The following is a 19,771-nucleotide window of genomic DNA, read 5'->3' on the forward strand; positions in this document are numbered from 1 at the left end:
TCTGACAAACTCCAGTCTAGTTTATTCATTAATTCAAAAGATATGTAGTTTCTATGGTAAGCGTTGGGGAAACATTAGTTATCAAGACAGACGTGATCTCTGCCTTTATGGAGGTCATATTCCAGTGGGCTTTAGTGGTATCCAGTATAGAACAGCAGGCAGAAAGAGCATTACACTGCAACTTTAGAGTTTATTACACAAACAACCTGTATGACCTAAAGCTAGGTGTCACCTCCTCTGAATCTCTGTTTCTTCATCTGTAAAATGTACAGGTTTAATTAGGAAGTTGCTGTTGAATAGATCTTTCCAAAATTGTACTAGCTTCACAGAAGCACTCAGTCCACTGTCCTTTCTGAGTTTCTAACACTTACTAGGTACTCCCCTTTATTCAGGAAGGCACTTTTAGTTGTTATAGAAATTACCATGGTTCTCATACATTGCATGATAATGTCATGGTGATGACAAAGAGCCAGAGGGAGCAGCAGAGAGGTGAGTGACTTGGGAAGTCACCTACTTTCAACACACAGGAGCTACTGTTCTATGCAGCTGGGCAGGAGAGGGAAAGGGCGGGAGGAAAGGAAGAGAGAGGAGAGAACAGGTGCCAACTCATAAGTAAAATAGCTTTTATTTGAATTTGATGTTATAGTTTCTTTCACAAGATATTAGGCACACTTCCTCTCCTCAGCTTGGCAGAATCAGGAAATGTAGAAGATGTCCGTTTGGCAAGTGTGAGGTCTCACTGAACTTTGACCAGCTGGCTGGACCTCCAGAGGACGCAGCTGCTCCTGCGAAGTCCTAAGGCAGGTTGAGAGACAGATTTTCTAGTCACAGGGTCTCCAAACATCTCCGTAAAACGAAGACCATTCACCTGGCCCTAGAGAAACTAAGAACATTGTAACTGAGTGAGGTTCTTTCAAAGTCAGAGAGTTCCATCTACAGCGGGGTTGCAAATGCAAAGACTCATAGGTGCCAAGAACAGAATGAGAATGAGTGTGGTTGTCCAAGTGTTTAAAAAAGGGTAGAAGCCCTAATTAGCACTGGGCCTCAGGATCAGAGGGATGAAAGAAAGCGATGTAAAATACAGGCATCTCCCAAGACGAGTGGGAGTCCTGAAAGTTTATTCAAAGACTGAAGTTTGTCCCTGAGTCCCACCCGAGTCAGGCTGCAAGCTTATTAAATATGGACAGGCTGATGCACAGAAGCTGTAATACAGGGAGCCTCTGCCTGGGGGGCTGTGGAGGTTAAGCTGTCACAGCTGACAGGACAGCTGAGGACTATCCCAGCCCCGGAATAAGGTGATGATTGCAGCCATCAGGCTCCAGCCCCTGCAGTGTCTCAATCCTTCTCCCTCTTCAGGTTTCTCTGAAATTCGTCACCCTCATACCCCGCACTGCAGAGCCTCTGATCTCACACAAGATATCTCTGCTGCAAAGTTGTTCCAGTATCCCCCGGGCTAGAATTTGACTTAAAACAAACAAAGCGAAGTAGTAAAAATTTAAAAATAAAAAAAGCATAAACAAAAAGCTACTGCTCACTCAATGAGCTGTCCAGTTTCCTGAATCACTTAGATTACACGACTTCTATTTTGGACTCAATCCCGTGTTTTTTTAAAGGAGGAATGATAATAGATATTAGGTCCCTGTTACATGTGATACAGATAAGCTCTGAATTCACCCCTTTTCCTGCTTCACTTGACTAGATGTAGCTGTTGCCTTCTGCCTGGCTCCTGGTGCCACCTGTCCACTACCTACATCCTCTGCTGTGTTTGCCCTCACGCCTGTCTCCTTCTGGACGATGGGACACACGCTCAACAGCTTAGTGCCCCTCACAATGTCATCTCTAAAAACCCTTCCACTGGATTTCATAACTAAAGTTTCCTTTTCTTTGAAAAGAATAAAACTGCCCATCAGAGTCAGATGTCCTTGGGAGGGAACAGTATGATGCGAAATATGTACTCTCCTCGGAAGTAGGTGGAATTCCTATGCTTCACACCATCACTGATCCGTAATTTCTGGTCTTCTTCAGCATTTCCAGAGAGAACCAGGATTAGCTGGGCCTGAAATAGTAAATCAATGAATTGAGCTCCCTACAGAAGTGAAAATTGTCTTTGTTTCTTATTTACTAGATTTAAAAAGATACCGCCCTCTACAACCAATCATCAATTTACAGAAAGTACAAACGACAGAGGAACACATTAAACTGATCCAAAGTATACAATGCGCAAAATCCATAGCATGGGAAAGCTCTACAGGAAAAACTTGGTTTTTTCAAAATAAACTACAAAGAATAAGATGGAGTAAACTAAAAGAGGCCTAAAAACATATCACCCAATTACAATGTTTGGTCCTTAGGTGGATTCTGAATGAAACAAACTAAACTAATTGGCATTTGAACACAGGTTGGCTACTTGATTGTATTAAAGAATTATTGTTAATTTTAAGTGCCATTATGACACTGTGGCTGTGTTTTAAAAAATCAGAATTTAGAGATATATGCTAAAATAGTCAAGGGCAAAATAACATGATGTCTGGGATTCTTTTTTAAAACATAGAGTGAGGAAATGCAAGTGGTGGTATAAATGAAAGAAGATTGGCCATGAACTGATAATTGATGAAACTGAGTGAGGAGTACGTGAGGCTTCATTGTTACATAGAGTTTTCATTTTGTATTTTTTTTTTGAGTAAATTTAGTGCTGAGCTCACATCCGTGTCCATCTTCCTCTATTTTATATGTGGGATGCCTGCCACAGCATGGCTTGACAAGTGGTGCACAGGTCCGCACCTGGGAACCGAACCAGCGAACCCCAGGCTACTGAAGTGGAACATGCGAGCTTAACCACTGTGCCACCAGGCCGGCCCCCATAGTGTATACTTTTCTATACATTTGAAGTTATCCTTAACAAGACTAAAAGTTGAAATTGACTAGATTCAAATCCTGTCATCTCTGTTGCAGCATGACTTTTGATGTATGCTTTAACATATCTGTGCTTCAGTTTCTTCATGTTTAAAATGGTGATAATAGAGCTTACCTCATGGATTTGAGTTGGGAATTGAACGAAACCATGTGTATATATTTATCACATTAAATTGGGGCCAGCCTGGTGGCACAGTGGTTGAGTTCGCGTGCTCTGCTTCAGCAGCCCAGGGTTCGTGGGTTCGGATCTGGGACATGGACCTACCTACCACTCATCAAGCCATGCTGTGGTGGTGTCCCACATACAAAGTGGAGGAGGATTAGCACAGATGTTAGCTCAAGCCAATCTGCCTCATAAAAGGAAAAACAAATTATATATAAACACACACACACGTATGTATATATATGTAATAAAATTTTAGTACGGGTACATAGCATGGAATCTTGACGTAGTAAGTACATTCACGATGACGGTTATTAATATAAAGGGCAGGGCTGCTTCTAGAGCCTACATCAAGTTTTCAATCATGTGCTCTTTTTATAACACCAAGCTGCTCCTTGACATGTTTTTCAAGAAGAGAACCAAAGGTCTGAAAAGGCAGGGATTTCTTGACATTGCTTGAAAAGTCACCCCAAAAAGGAGTCTGGATGCTCTCTGATAAATACCCACCTCACAGCTGCTCTTCCACCACACCCACCCTCCTGACAAGCCCACATCCTGACAGAGAAGCAGCAGACGACTGATGTTTAATGGAAAAATGCTGTTCTCAGGGGCAGGCAGGGCCACTTTAATTCCCCTGGCTAGATCATTTAAGGTTTATTTCCTCATGTTTGCTGACAGGCGAAAGAAGAAATGCTCTAGGACATGGCCAGTATTCACACCAGGCTTCAAAGTGATTTGGTTTCAGCCTTGCACACTGTTGAAATAAATATCCATCAAAGTTCCACATGTCAAGATAAAAGCTAACAAACAAATGGCATTTCCAACCCCACCCCCCCAACCCCGGAGCAAATACACAACTAATAGATAAGTTGGGAGACACTAAATTTCAATGTGTTATGGAGGGTTTTCTCCCTCTTATTTTAAGAGTATATAAACACTGTTTAGATGTATCTGAAATATGACTGATTGATGAATTAATTTTACCTGAGTTTAGGCAATTATTGGCAGAGAGGATGTTCTTATACTGTATCCAGTTTAAATGCAAGCTGTCTTGGGAGTGGAGTGAGCTTTCTAACCTGCTCCAAGAAACTAGGAGGAAGTATCATCTACTCCCACAGCAGGAGACATCCCCTCACTCCTCTGCTTATTAACAGGAATATGGGCGCCATGTGTCTGGTCACTGATCTGCATCTCTGCTAAAATCATTCCCATTGCAGAATATCCTCTCTCCATCTCTGCAGGCTAAAATCCTGTCTACACCTCTTGCAGCTATACTTTCTGGAAGGAAAATGGGAGCACAGCTGGTAAGAAAAGATACCTGTTTTGCTGATGGGTAGACTGGGACATGTGGCCTAGACACTGAATCACTGTCATTTCATAATTTATATGCACAATTATTAAAATGTAGAGTGGTCCTGGAGAATATATAGCCACCATCCTTATCTTACAGGGCCTAGCCATTCTGACCCAAATATACAATGGATGTAATCTCTCCTCCTCTAAACTGCCCAGTCACTCCTTAACCCTTCTTGGCACTTATCACTTGAAACTTTGTATTGTGGTTCTGAAAAGTCATATCTACAACTACACCATGAACAGAATGGCTAAAACAAAGAAGACAGATAACACCAAGTGTTTATAAGAACATGGAGCAACAGGAACTCTTGTATACTGCTGGAGGCAATGTGAACTGGCACAACTTTGGAAATCATTTGGAAATAGCCACTCAAGCTGAGCATAAGCATATCCTGTGATCCAGCAGTTATGCCTCTAGATATATATTCAACAAAAAATGTGACATATGTTCATACATGAAACATGTACATGAATAAGAACATATTTTCTGTCAGTAATTGAATACCATAAAGCTGGAAAACAGCCCAGATGTTCATCAGCAATTTCAAAGATAAATAAATGATGAAAGCCGAAAACTACACAGCAATGAAAAATGGATAAACTTGCTATATGCTTCATGTGGAATGAATACCACAAATATTACTGAGTGAGAGATGTCAGACACAAAGGAAGTTAAACAGCGGGCAAAACTAATCTGTGAAGTTATAAGTCAGGAGAGAAGAGATGGTGGTTGTCTTTATGGGGAGATAGTGACTGGGAGATAGCACAGGGAGGCTTCTGGGATGTTAGTAATGCTCTGTTTCTCAATCTGGGTGCCAATAGCATGGGTGATTCACTTTGTGAGAATTCACCCAGCTCTATACTTAAGTTTTGTGCACTTTTCTGATTGTATATTACACTTAAATAAAGTTTAAGAAATTATACTTTATCTACCCCATTAACTAAATATTCAGTCGTTTTCATATCCCCACTGCTCCTCATGCTGTGCCTTTGTTTAACAGATGCTTAATAAATGTTTGCTCAATAAAGTACTTGGCTATTTTTGATACGTATTTGCAAAGATGCTGTGCTCCGAGTTCCAAGAACCCGACATGTTACTAGGTAGGCTTGACCTTCCCTCTGTTGCTTGCTGGTGACTGCCCTAAGTTCCGACCCTCAGTGTCTCACATCTGGATTTCTGTAACAGTATTTTAACCGGCCTCCATCCTACCAGGGTCTCCTCCCCATAATCTATCTTATATCCCGCAGAATGATTTATTCTCTTAAAAAACACAGCATCAATCACATCAGTCCACTGTTTAACAAGCTTCAGTGACCGTCCTTTGCCTGTAATAATAACGTTAAAGTTCTTGGTGTGGCTCTCAGTGGCTCTATAATTTTGTGTTGACCTTTCTGCTTCACCAGATTGAGTCTGACTCTAGAATGAGGCTGGGAAACACTCGCTGTCCTCCACAAACAGCCCTGCCGACGGCCCTTTGCTCCCATCATAGCCTCTATCTCAATGCTTGACCTCATTCATCCTCCCAATCCTAGAGACTGTCTCAGATCATTCCTGCCTCAAGAAGGATTTCCTGATCACTACAGCCACAGCCAGCTCTCCCTTCTTATGAAAACCTCTGCCACCAATTTACTGTCTCTGATGAATTACCTCATATTTTTTAATATTTCAGTCGTACCATCTAATTTTGCAATGCACTTTTATAAGCATTATCTCATTTGCTCCTCATAGTAATGTTGTGAGCAAGAAAAGGTACAGAGAATTAATCTCTCTTTATAGATTAAAAAAACTAAGTTTCAGAGAGGTGAAGTGACCTGAACCAGTGTACTCAGCCAAGGGTGGAGCCCATTCTCATCCAGGCTCTCCATATCCAATTACCTGCCTGTGAGCTCATGCCTTATCACTCCAAAAAGATTATACGTGTTTTGAAATGTGCTTACACTTTCGCGTCCCTCATAGCACCGGACTTATGCGATTCTGCAGAGTTGAGTCATTTTATTTCACCATCGTCCCTACTCAGCTCACGGACTGACAAAGGCACGCTGCTGCTGGATGGGACCTCTGTAGCAAAGCTGAGTGGTTGGAAGAAGCACATCACTGCAGCTCCAGAATATTTAGCTTTGGGGAGAAGGAAAGAGGGTAGAGCCCTTCCAAGGCCACGGCAGCTTTCATTTTACCCCCATGTCCTAGGCTCTAAATTGAAAAAAAGGTCAAAGGAGGCCAGCAGAGGTAGTGGCAATGGACTTCAAGAATCACAATTTAATCAAGTTTCAAATCAATCAATTCCAGAGACTACTCCTCAAATAATTCAACTTTTAGGCAAAGTGGAGAACTTTTTGATTTTGAAACTCAGCTTTATAAAATTTAAGATATTTTAATATGAAACAATTTTATTTATTCCAAAAGCTAGACGATACTAGATCTTTCTGGAAGCTAGACAGAAAACTATTGTGATGAAGTGAGGCGAAGACAGAAGCACCAGGTGTGTGTTGGGGCATCCAAACCTGAAGGTCGATGCTGCCTTCTTCCCTGGCCTTCTGGACTCCTGCACACCGAGTGTCAGAACCTGGGCATTGGAGCTTAAACATCTTGACAGACAGGCCTGAGATAGGGTGAAGGAGATGGAAGAACAAAAATACATCTAAACACTGGAAATAAGATATTCAAATAGGTTTTATTCACTTTGTAGTAAATGCATCAGCTGTCTGTTTCCAGTCTGGCCCCTCATCCGCATGCCTGGGGCTGGACTAGCAGGAGTGTGGGAAGCAATAGGATTTGTCTTACTGATCTGCTCCTCACTCGGCTGAAAGAAATTTGAGATAGGAATCACGTCTGGATTTGGTTTATGTGTTTTTTACAGAGCTTTACACATTGTAGACAACTCTTCAAGTTTCCAGAATGAATGCTTGAGCTTAGGGATTCCTGAGCATGCACGATGGTTTAGGAGCAGCTAGGCGATCTTCTTAGCCAGAGAATCTTGCCAGCGTGACAATCTACTCAACACCCTAATTTTAGTCAGAGTTAAAATAATTTTAATTGGTGAGAAAATCTATTTAGGTGCATATTTATTATTTGTAGAAGATGATTCTTCTTTTCAACTGACATGGTCACAGCCATTGTTATTATGTTGACAGCACAGCCCCTGAGAGTCTGTGTAAGAAAATATCACAGCTGTCTGCACTCACAAAGTCCCAATGCTTTGAAATGGTTTGTGAAAGTAGGGAACAATGTTTCGACTGCTTACTATTATACAATCAAATCTTATATAAAGTAAACTCAATCCTAGAGAAATAACAAGCTATGAAAATGACTCTTTAATATCTTCTGAGGGGTTTACTTCAGTAGCACAAATAATTACAAAGGAAACTGGACAAACAACTCAACAGACCCTGAGCAAACAGTACTTTTAAATGAGATTCCTGAATTCCCTAATAAAACAAATAAACAGGAGACAGATTAATGCCATGTTCATGCCTCTGGAATGAAGAGAGCCTGACTGATAACATTAAACATCTAAACTTGACTTTCTAAAAAAAAATACTTAGTTGGATTAAAAAAGGATATGACAAGAAGTAAAAAGATAGTGTTTCAAGAATCAAGTTACCTAAGTAAGGTTACCTCATAAGGCTAAAGGTATAAGGCTGCTGTCATCCAAGTGTGGTCCAGGGACACTGGGGGACCCTTTCTGGGCACCTGGGACACCAAACTCAGTGAGTTTCATCTCGTGAGTTAAGCCAAGATTCAAAGTGACACCGCTGTAGTTTTCTCTCTCTCTCACTGTACACATCCCTCCTCTCTGGTGCACTGGTCCACAAACTCTAGATGCTTCACAATCCCCAATGTCCTCCTCTGTCTCATCAACACAGTGAGACAGCTGGGCTATTTTTGGCAAATCCTCCCTGCACTGGTGCCTAGAAACTACCTCCAGGAAGCGAGCTGGGGCAATGTTAGGGCTCAACCACTTACTTTCCTTGGCTCTGTGCTATCCGTAGCCCAGTGTCCAAAAATTGTTGTTTCATTTTGTCCAGTTTTCTACTTGGAAGGTCAGCTCTGCCTTAGTCAGTGAAACAGAAGTCATAGTAATTTATTTTTATTGTGTTTTACAAATGTGTCAGTTCATGACGGTTGGAAAAAACCCTGCTCATTCAACTGCAGATGATTTGAGGAGAACTACATTAGATAATGATTCCTCTCTGAGATGGCATGTTGATTGAGTGAATGAACAGAACAGATTCAGGTAAGGAACTGGAGGAGAGTGGGGAGGACTTTCTGGGCAGAGGGATCCTTCTCTGACCCATGGGAACCATGGGGACACATGGAAGAATGAGACCTAGATTATTTATTTCACTTAAAAGCTGGGGTTATTTGGGAAGCTATAGATCTCTGTACCATGCAGAGAATGATGGAAGTAATAATTGAATAGTTTCCCAAGCATAGTTGTGAAACTATAAAGCAATTGTTTAGTGCTTTCTTGCCAGAGTCCCACCCCATTCTTCTGTATCTATCTATCAAGGAATTGTAGAAGGAATAGGGTCAGAAATGGTTGAGGTGCAATTTTCATTATGACCAGCAGAGGGCGGTGCTTCCTTCAGATGTCATTACATATTTTTTCAGGTGGTGGTTTGACTCCCCTACCTATGTAGTCACAAGACAGACTACTGCTGTGCAGAAAGGGGCTCTTAGTTTATGAGTGAGGAGTTTCTACAAGATCTCACTGGAGACTAGTTAGATTTGGTGAACTCCAGGGAGCAAGGATCATTTTCTTCTGACAACATGGTTTCTGCCACCTGCTTAGTTCTTGTGATTTTAATATTCAGTAAGTAACATTTTATCCTAAATATTAATGATTTTTCATTTTCCTATAATCACCAATAACTTTTAGTTTTCTTCTCTAGCTGAAAACGCTCCTCAAGTGCATTTCTAACGTAATAAACTAATTATTTTTAGGAGGCACCAAGGGAGACTCAGTGAACCAGACAGAAGGCCCAGTCACTCTCTCAGAGGGGGCACCTGTGATCCTGAACTGCACCTACCAGACTACTTATTCAGCTTCTTTCCTTTTCTGGTATGTCCAGTACCTCAATAAATCTCCTCAACTCCTCCTGAAGAGCTCAACAGGAAACCAGAGGACAGAGCCTCAAGGCTTTCAGGCCAATCATGTTAAGAGTGACAGCTCCTTCCACCTGCGGAAACCCTCAGTGCAGATGTCAGACTCGGCCGTGTACTACTGCGCTGTGAGAGACACAGTGAGGGGGACTGCAGGGGGAGCTGAACACAAACCCAGAGGGCGCAGGTGGGGCTGAAGGTAAGCTTCCCTAGGAGAGAGGGTTATATCATCTCCCTAGGCAGTGTAGAGTTTATTTAGAGTTTCCTTGGAAAAATGAACCAAACTCAGGTCTAAATCCTAGAAACCTAGGTGGGTGGGAATTGCTCTGCAGATAGGATACGGTGGATGTCAGTGTTAAAGGGAACCCCAGCTTTGATCCCCAGAAGTGCCCATGCTCAGCCAGAAAGCCTCCTTTCTTCCCCAGACTACAAAACCTCTCATAGGAAACATTTCCAGGAAAACCTTGCCATGGAATTAATATCTACCAATGTATGTTAAATATTTAAAAGCCCCAGTAATCTTGTACTTTTCATGCAAATGTTCATGAACCAAATAAGGGACATAGAATCTGGTCTTTAGCATCCTGCAAAAGTCTCTGCAACTAAGCTGGGCTTTGCCTCTCTCTGGCTCAGTCCCTGCAGCAGAAAGTTCAACCCAACTCCCCATGGAAACGTCACTCCATAGAGCTGCCCAGGAAACACTGCTATGGTGGGACACTTGGGACAAGGCACTGAGGGACGTCCCCTCCTCCCGTCTACATTACACATTTGGTGAGAGGTAGCCCAGGCAGGAAAGGCTGTGTCCAGGGAATCCTCACTCTGCATATTCAGTCTCCTTTGCTGTCATCCAGATCTTTAAATCCCAAGGATGTGTTGCAGTCAGTCCCTTGAGTTTGGGCTTTAGGTTCTCTGATAATTCATCTGAAAGGAGGCCAGGAATTTGACCCATCTCAGCCCTTTAAACTAAAAGATTTCAATATTCTTACATATTTCTCTGTAAAACTGTAAAAAAAAAAAAGAAAGATCTGTATGCAAAGACCATGGATGCCTCTCACAGGAATGACCCAGGTCAGTTTATAGAGTAGGAGATATAAAGACTATAAAGAATAGGAAGGTATCTTAGTCAGCTTGGCCTGCCATTGAAAGATACCACAGACTGGGCGGCTTAAACAACAGAAATTTGTCTTCTCAATTCTGGAGCCCAGAAGTCCAAGGTCTAAGTACCAGCAAAGCTGATTTCTGGTGAGTCTCTCTCCACGACTGGAAGATGGCTGCCTGCTTGCAATGTCCCCACATGGCCTTTCCTCTGTATGCAAGTGCAGAGAGAGAGAGAGATCTCTAGTATCTCTTTCTCTTCTTATAAGGACACCAGTCCTATTGGATGAGGGCCCCTCCCTTATGTTCTCACTTAACTTTACTACCTCCTTAAAGGCTCTATCTCCATAGTAACATTGGAGGTTAGGGCTTCAGCATATGAATTTTAGGGAGATACAATTCAATCCCTAAGAGGAAGATACACGCTGTCTATTATTAACTAGGGAGCCAAGTGGATAATGTAATCTCATTTTTCTGGATTCCAAATTGGAGCTATAATAGTACTACACAGGAAAACAAGGATGTCTCATCTGAACATTGGTCAAACTTCAAACCCTAGAATAATTTCAAATCCTAGAATAAACTCTCAATTCTAGTAAGAAACAATGGAGAGTTCTCTTGAATTCTTTTTACTGACCTTATGACTTCAGCTGAGCTGTAATTTGAGGAGCTCATGGAGACAGGAGCAAGGATACCCAGGGTTTATTCCCCACTTGCCTCCTCCTCCTCTGTTAGTTATTCTTGGTTTGCCTTTCTGCCCAAAGCTGTGCTTCCTCCCGTCTGTCTTGTTCTATGCCCTGGTAGTCCTATCCCTGTGAACCGCATCATCCGGGCTTTCTTGATATTTGGCATCCTACTTTGTTGAGCCACTGCATAAGAATTGGTAAAAGATCTGTGGGTGGGAAGAGAGAAAGATCAAGTATTTTTCTTTTGCCCCTTGCTTGCTTGGATGTAGTGGTTCTGACACTAGCTGCCTCTCTCCCTGGTATGGACTAAATATTGGCGTCCCTCAAAATTAATATGTTGGAGTGTTAACTGCCAGTGTAATGGTGTTGGAGGTAGGATCTTTGGGAGGTAATTAGGTTTAGATGAGGTCATGACGGAGGGGCCCCATGATGGGATTACTGTGCTTATTTTTTTAAAGAGTTTATTTAGAGCAGTGTGATCCCAAGTGTGATAAATACAAAGACCCCACCCAGGACATCACAATAAAAATTCTGAAAAAAATTGAATAAAGATCAGACCTTAAAAGTTGTCAGAAGAAAAAGACAGACACATTACATGCATGTAGGAACAATAATACAAATGATAACCAACATTTTACCAAAAACAATGGAAATCAGAAGACAGTGAGATGACATTTAGAGAGCTGAAAGAAAAAAAAATTGACCATCTAGAATTCTATGGCCAGGAAAAATATCCTTTACAAATAAATGCAAAATAAATGTTTTTTCAGAGAGACGAAAGCAAAGATCGCTTCTCTCCAGCTGACTTGAGTATAAGAAATGCTGAAAGAAGGTTGTTATATTATGAGGAAGCACTATTACATGGAAATTCAAATTCACAAGAAGAAGCAAATATCAGAAAGGGTAGATATCTGGGTAAATTTAAAAAAATTTATTGGTAATTTTTATATCTTCATTTACTTTAAAAAGCTATTGTCTCTTTGAATCAAAATAAAAACAATCTGTTGTTGGTGTTTATAGCATATTCAGATATAACAAGAATGTATTTCCTCCATCAGGGGAAATAATGTTATTTGAAAATAGACTAGGATAAATTAAAGATGCATATTTAAATCTCAAAAGCTACTACTCTGCTAAAAATAGCACAAAACAGACAGACAATATCTTTGGGACCTCAGAGCAGGCAGAGATGTCTTTGGCATCGTACAAAATACACTAACTGTAAAAGAAAGATGATGAGTAGGACACGAGCAAAAGTAAAAATTTCTGCTTAACAAAAGACAATATGAATAAAATCAGTAAACAATCTAAAGCTTGGAAAAAAATATTCCAGAAAGATGTATCTGGAGAAGGATTATTTCCAGAGTATATAAAGAATTCTCATAAATCAACAAAAAAAGATAACTGAAAAATAAAACACTTCAATAGGATGACTAATAAGTACATACAGTGCGCTCAACATCATTAGTCACTAGGGAGATGCAGATTAAATCCACATTCAGATGCTATTCACTACCATGAGAAGGACTATAATCAAACCATCAGATAACCTCAAATATTGGGAGATATGTGAAGCAACTGAACGTTTCATGAACCGCTGGTGGGAATGTAAAATGATACGGTCACTTTGGAGAGTTTCTATGGCCCAGCAAGGCCACTGATAAGTATTTACTGAAGAGAAGTGAAAACAGACCACAAATGGCCCAAACAAAAATGCATGTAGCAGCCTTATTCATATTTGCCACAAAGTGGAAACAACTCAAATGTCTATCAACAGGAGAATGTGCACACAATTCTGGTGTGTGAGGAACATTTCTCAGTGATACAGAGGAGTGAACCACTGACTGATACACACAACAGCAGGATGGGGCTCTAAAAACTTATGTTGAGCAACAGAAGCCAGACCCTCCTGCCAAACACTAATGATTCCATTTATATGCAATTCAAGAAAGGAAAAAAACTAAACTATGGTTCAAAGTAAAAAAGGTGGTTTCCTCTGTGAAGGAGAGTTTGACTGGAGAGGGCACAAGGGGACTTTCTGGGGTGAAGGAAATGTCCTCTATTTTGTTGGAGTGGTGATTACACAGGTATATACAGTTCTCAAACACATTGAAATGAACATATAGGAAGTGTGCATTTTATTATAAGTGAAATATATGTCAATAAAAAAGGAACCAAAATAAAATAAAATAACCTACACATGGAGAAACGTGCACCTGCATAATTGGAGAGCTAGATGAATTGTCACAAAGTGGAAGAACCCAGGTAACCAGCATCCATATTGAGAAACAAGACATGACCCACGTGCCGGGCCACTCCTGTCTTGACTACCCTAAGTAACCACTATCCTGACATCAACTGCACAGATTAGTTTCCTCTGTTTTTGTACTTTATGCAAATAGAATCATTTAGCGTGTTCTCCTGTATCTGGCTTCTTTTACACAATCTTACCTTTGTGAGATTATTCATATTATTATGTGTAGCTGTAGATCCTTATTCTGAGAGCTGTATGGTATTCCATTTTCTTTGATAATTTCATTTGTATGTATTCAGCCTCTCAGAGCATATTAATGTCTATCCAATCTTTGTTGATTCTGAGTCTCCGGCAGTTGTCAGAGGGGTTGGGAGTCGACTGTAATCACAGCAGACACAGCTGTTCTGTAACAATTAGAAAAGCACAAACAAATTTCTGCAACAACTACAGAAAGCTGGACAAATTAATTTTCTCTGTGTGTATTTTATCTGATTTTGGTTCACTTTTTTATTGAGGTATAATCTTTTTTCTACCGTGAAATGCACAGATCTTACAAGTTCAGTTCAGTGTGCCTTGAGAATTATGTACTTCCACATAAAACAATATATACAACATTTCCTTCACCCCAGAGTTCTTCTTGTGCTTCTTTTCAATCAAATCCTTCCTCCTGGAGACAAACACTTTCTGATGTTTTTATCACTAGTGGAATCATCTTGAACTTTTAAAAAATTCTGTTTTCTCATAATGTAACATGGGTGTTAGATGTCACTAAATATGTTTGTTTATGGAAGAGAAAATAAACAGATGATTGAAAGCAGCAGTCAATTTAGTCACAATGATAAATCAGCACATTGATGCTGTGCAAATCAGACATCAGCTTCCCTGCTGCTGAGACATAAGGCTATTGAGGTCCTGCTCCCAGTGAAAGCCTTTGAGCCACAGCTGCTGCAGCAGTGTGATGAAGAGGCACTTGCAATTTTTGAACGGCCACGTTTTTGATATAAGAAAAGAATGCGTGATCTCGCTAGTTTGTACTCATCTTGACTATAGGGTGCAATATTGGGAAGCAAGATTTTTTCTAGCGTAGACTTACTATTGATTGCTGTTAGTCATGTGCAGCTGGACAAATTTTGTCAATCAGGAGCCTTGCTGTGATAACATTAAGCAGACGAAGAACTTTATCCAATGTAAATTTCCCCAGAAACCAATGCCTTGGAGTGTAGGAAGAAAAATTAGGATGATCAAGAGTGAACAGTTTTGTCTTCCCGTCTGGAAGAAAAATCTGTGAGCATACTTCACTTCAGATTTTGGCTGGAGACAAAAAACCATACACCATCCAAAAACGTGGATGACTATTTGTTCTCAGAAGTCACCACAATCATAATAAATTGTGTGTCTTATGAAACTTACAAGTCCTTCCTCGATGCATTGGCTGAACATGACAAATGGTTGCATTGTTAATGCCCTGCAATTCAATTTAGCTCGTACACAGGTCCAGATGTAATTACTGTTAATTAAAGTACAAAATGACTAAATAGGCAGGTTAGAATCTCCAACCATGTCAACAACGGTATGACACAGCCAAACTAATGTAGCAAATTACATTTCCTGTGTTGGCGAAGAACCATCAGTAATTGTGCACGTGCCCTGTCAGTGACAAGCCAGGCATCTAGACCTGAATTTGAAACAGAAGTCAGCACATTTCACTCAGAGGAGACCTTCTGAAATGCTGCTCCCTGGTCTGCTGAGAGTAGTCATAGCCTCAATCTGCCTTGGTAAGGCTGGTGAGGATGGCCACAAACATGACTCAGAGAGGGTAGAGGAAGGTTATCATAAGGAAAATGTTCTCTCTCCTGAGAACAGACAGAGAACATGTCTAAAAGTGTCATTCATGAAAAGATCTTTATCTTCAATTCTTTATCTTGAAGTAGATCATTTGAAAAAGATTAAAAACAAACATTTTATTGTTTATTACATTAAAGTGGAAGACCCAAAACTGAAATGGCTTCCCCATTCCAACTTGTACTCCCAAAGTTGATGCTGGTCATATTGCACCCCAAATCTGGCCTGATGTTGAAAACGGGGCTTTAGGAAGCTTCACTGGAAGGATTAGGACCTCCCAGAGACTGAAGCTGGGTCTGTGCTCTTTCTTGTTTGTATTTTTGGTTTCCAGAAGCCCTCCTTATGTCCCCTTCTGGTCACTACCTGCCGTTTGAAGGAAACCACAATCCCATAGATTAGTTTTGCCTGCTTTTGGACTTTATATAAACAGAATAATGTAGTTTGGAGTTTTTCTACCTGGATTTTTCTCTTAATATTCTATTTCTAAGATTCATCCATGTTGTATACAGTTCACTTTGTTTATTCTCACCAGTGAATGAATATACCACAGTTTACTTAGCCATCTACTTAAATAATATTTGGATTTTTCTAGTCTTTGGCTTCTGTTTCTACAGATTTTCCTCATATGGCATTATTTCCAGGTTTGGTAATAAGAGTCCTATAAAGCTAAGAGTGGTAGTGAGTAGGGGGGTGGTCCAGGCTGAAAGAAAATCATAGTTAATTCAGCTCTGAGTTCCCGTATTTTTCCTTTCCATCATCCTAGTTTCTGGGCACAAATGACATGACCTTTGTCCAGGAGGTGTTCTCCAGACACTAGATACTGCCCTTGTGGACAAGAAACTATCTGTTGCCATTTGTCATTACCATTGCCATGACTTGCTCTGCTTCTTTGTACATATATTTTTTTCAAGTCTCATGACCTAGTTGGTTTACTTAGCTTTGGGGTAGACATTCTTACCATTGGGAGTCCTAGCCTAAGACTTAGGGAAAATGAGCCTGTTTTTCTAATTTCCTGACTCTGGTTCCAAGGGAGGAAATATTTCAATTGAGAATCCTTTAAAGCTCCCAGATTCTTAACCCTTAAGAAAACTTAAGAAAATATTACCCTCAATATTTGTAATATTGGTCTTTTCAAAATCCCCCCCATGATAGCGACGTCAGGGCTCTGCCCCTGGGACAGTAGGAAGAAGCATCACTACATTCTGGGGAGAACTGGGCTTTTGGGCCTTAGAACTGTGGCTGTAACTGTGAAAAGAGGTAAATAGCATGCAATTTTAGCATAAAGCAATAACAAAAAGAGGGATTTTTCATTATTGGGACAATTTGTAGAGAATATTCTTTTCTTGAGGAAACACATGTTCAATTATCAGGAAAGAAGTTATAGACAAGGAAGAAAAATATCACATTCAGTTCAGTTTGATGACTGAAAGATGAATGGGCATTTTTCTCAGAGAATTTTAAAGTTCAAAGGAATGTGACTGTGAGGAAAGATTACAGTTATCCTTGATCATAAGATAGATGTAACCACTTTCCATATCTATTCTAGAAAACATTGCCCTGTAATACATGATAGGGGATTTCAGAGGCTGATGAGTTGAGAAGGGTTTAGTTTGGGTCCTATATTTTTAAATTTGTGTTTTAAGTGCAGAAATAATAGTAAGTATAAAACAGGAAAATTTGCAGGGTGAAAGCGTACAATTTTTCACTCCTCTATGAGAACTCCTCAATCTACATTTTGTTAATCCTGCTTTGAGCTGGCTACTTGATCACAGCAAATAAGTAAAGCTTAAGACAAAGATAAGGACACATTCTTCTTAAAATTTTTTTAAAAATAGAAACATTATAAAAAACTAATTCAAAGTGAATCATGGACTTAAAAGTAGAGCATAAAACTATGAAACTTTTAGAAAGAAAAGTAGGAGAAATTCTTCGGGACCTGGGGCTAGGTGAAGAGTTCTTAGATTTGATGCCAAAAGATCTCTCACGCACATGCACACGCACACACACACACACTGGACTTCATAAAAATGGAAATTTTTCCTCTGCAAAAGACCCCGTTAAGAAAATGAAAAGAAAAGCTATAGACTTGGAGTAAATACTTGCAAACCATGTATCTGACACAAGACTTGTATCTAGAATATATAAAGAACTCTCAAAACCCAATGGTAAAAACAGCAAAAATCTAGAAACAACCCATATGTCCTTCAGTGGATGACTGGTTAAGCAAACTATGATACATGCATACCATGGAATGCTGCTCAGAGATAAAAAGAACAAACAGGTTGGATACACACAATAACTTGGATAGATCTGATGCTTTTATTACTCATGCTGAGTGAAAAAAAAATCTCAAAAGGCTACTACAATATAATTCCACTTATGTGACATCATTGATATAACAAAATTGTAAGAATGAGAACAGATTAGTGATTGTTGGGTGTTGATGGAGGAGGGAATGGGTGTGGCTACAAGGGGGTAGCATGAGGAAGCCTTGTGGTCATGAAACAGTTGTGCATCTTGATTGTGGCAGTGAATTTATACATAAGATATGTATGAACACATGAGTCTGTACATATGTAAAATTGCACAGAACTACACACACACAGTGCTTGTAAAACTGTGGAAATCTAAATAGACTTTGTGGGTTGTACCAATGTCAGTTTCCTGCTTTAGATACCACTAGAGGAGTCCGGGCGAAGAGACATTGGGACCTCCCTGTACATTTTTTTTAAACTTCCATGATTCTATAGTTATTTCAAATTAAAAATATTTTTAAAAATTAAACAAAATTCTTGTAAAACTCCCAACTGTGAGGCATCTCCTTTGGCTTTGTTACACATCACATAAAGCCCCTTGGTTCTTTCAGTTCCTTCCTTGCAAAGACTCCATGCACTACTCTTGTAGTTAACATTTTCACCTTCTTTCTGAGATGTACATATTCAGAAGGAGAGAAAAAGTGCCTTTTAAATATGACTTGTAAGAGTCAGAATGTGCTAAGTGTAGCTAGAATAAATCAAATCAGTGAATGATGCCTTTTATACAAGTTAGTGTAATACATTTCAGGTCACTGAGAAATTATCCAATTCTCAAAGAAAAAGCCAAAGAAAACGATGGTTGTTTCTGTTCTTAGAACAATAAACTCTGTGTGGCTTCTCTTCTCTTGTTATCGAGTGGGGAGGGGATGGAGTGACGTCAAAGCAGTGCCTCTGAGAGCCGATGCTCTTTTTCTGGGCTGCAGCTAATGGGTAGCAGAACGTGATATTTGGAAAAGTCCAAAGAGAATTTATATAAATGGTGGTTAATTTAACAAGATAAACACATGTTCAATGACAAAATCCAATGGTGTGTCATAGAATCAGAAAAATTAAGCAATGCTAGTTTGCCATAGATATCTTGTCCTAGTGTTGCTAATTCCAATATTCTTAGAAAAACGGCTTGAGATTTAAGTCAGGATATTATTAATCTTAATTTTCATGAAATAACTACTCCCTAAATGCAATAGCTCTTATTTTTGTAGTAAAGTGATAATATCTAAAATTTTTGAAATTTTTACATATTTATTTGAAACTAGACATGCTGATTCTAAAATTCAAGTGAAGACTAAATATGCAGAAAATCACAGTTTTGAGACAAAAATAATAGGGGTGGGGTGGAGACAAGCTCTATCATACATTAAATAGTATTATAAAACTGGAATAATTAAAAATAGCTACTACTAGCAAATGTATAACTAGATAGACTGATGAAGAGAGAAGAAAGAAAGGGAAACTAACTACATACAGAAAATTATTATACTACAAAATTGACACAAATCAGGGAAAACAATAGATTATTCGTCAGACCATGTGGGGGCAATTGACTAGCCACTTAAAAACATCGACCCCTTACCTTACTTCTTAGATCAAAATAATTCCAAATGGTAGGCTTAAAATATTAAATTTTAAACATAATAGATACTTTCAGGATTTTTAAAAAATAATCTTGTTGCGAGTCAGGGCTTTCTAAGCAAGGAGCAAACTTCAGAAGGCAGAATAAAAGTTAATATATTTGAATAAACAATAAATAAGAATATGTAAAAGCAAACATTTCTACATTGCAAAAACTCCATCAAAAAGCCAAAATCAAATGCCAAAATGGAATACAAAGATGTAAAAATAGGAAAAATGTAACTTTAATATATAAAGAATTTTTTAAACCAATGAGATTAATTCTCCAAAAGAAAATTGCATTAATAACCTAATAGCTAATACTAATTGAGTGTTTGCTATATTCTAGACATTATTCTACATTTTATCTATCTGTCTATCTAGCAATCTATGTCAATACATATTTCCAATGATCCTCACAGCAATTCTGTA

General features: G+C 39.5%; 1 gene segment (V, D, J or C); it reads left to right on the plus strand.

Moving 5' to 3' along the window:
* Positions 1-3,380: 3,380 nt before the first annotated feature.
* LOC103542139 (T cell receptor alpha variable 18-like) lies at positions 3,381-9,733 on the plus strand. The segment is given in 2 exon segments: positions 3,381-3,501; positions 9,378-9,733. Coding segments are annotated over 2 exon segments (477 nt in total).
* Positions 9,734-19,771: the final 10,038 nt, after the last annotated feature.

Source organism: Equus przewalskii, chromosome 1 (assembly GCF_037783145.1).
Source record: "Equus przewalskii isolate Varuska chromosome 1, EquPr2, whole genome shotgun sequence".
Taxonomy (NCBI): Eukaryota; Metazoa; Chordata; class Mammalia; order Perissodactyla; family Equidae; genus Equus; species Equus przewalskii.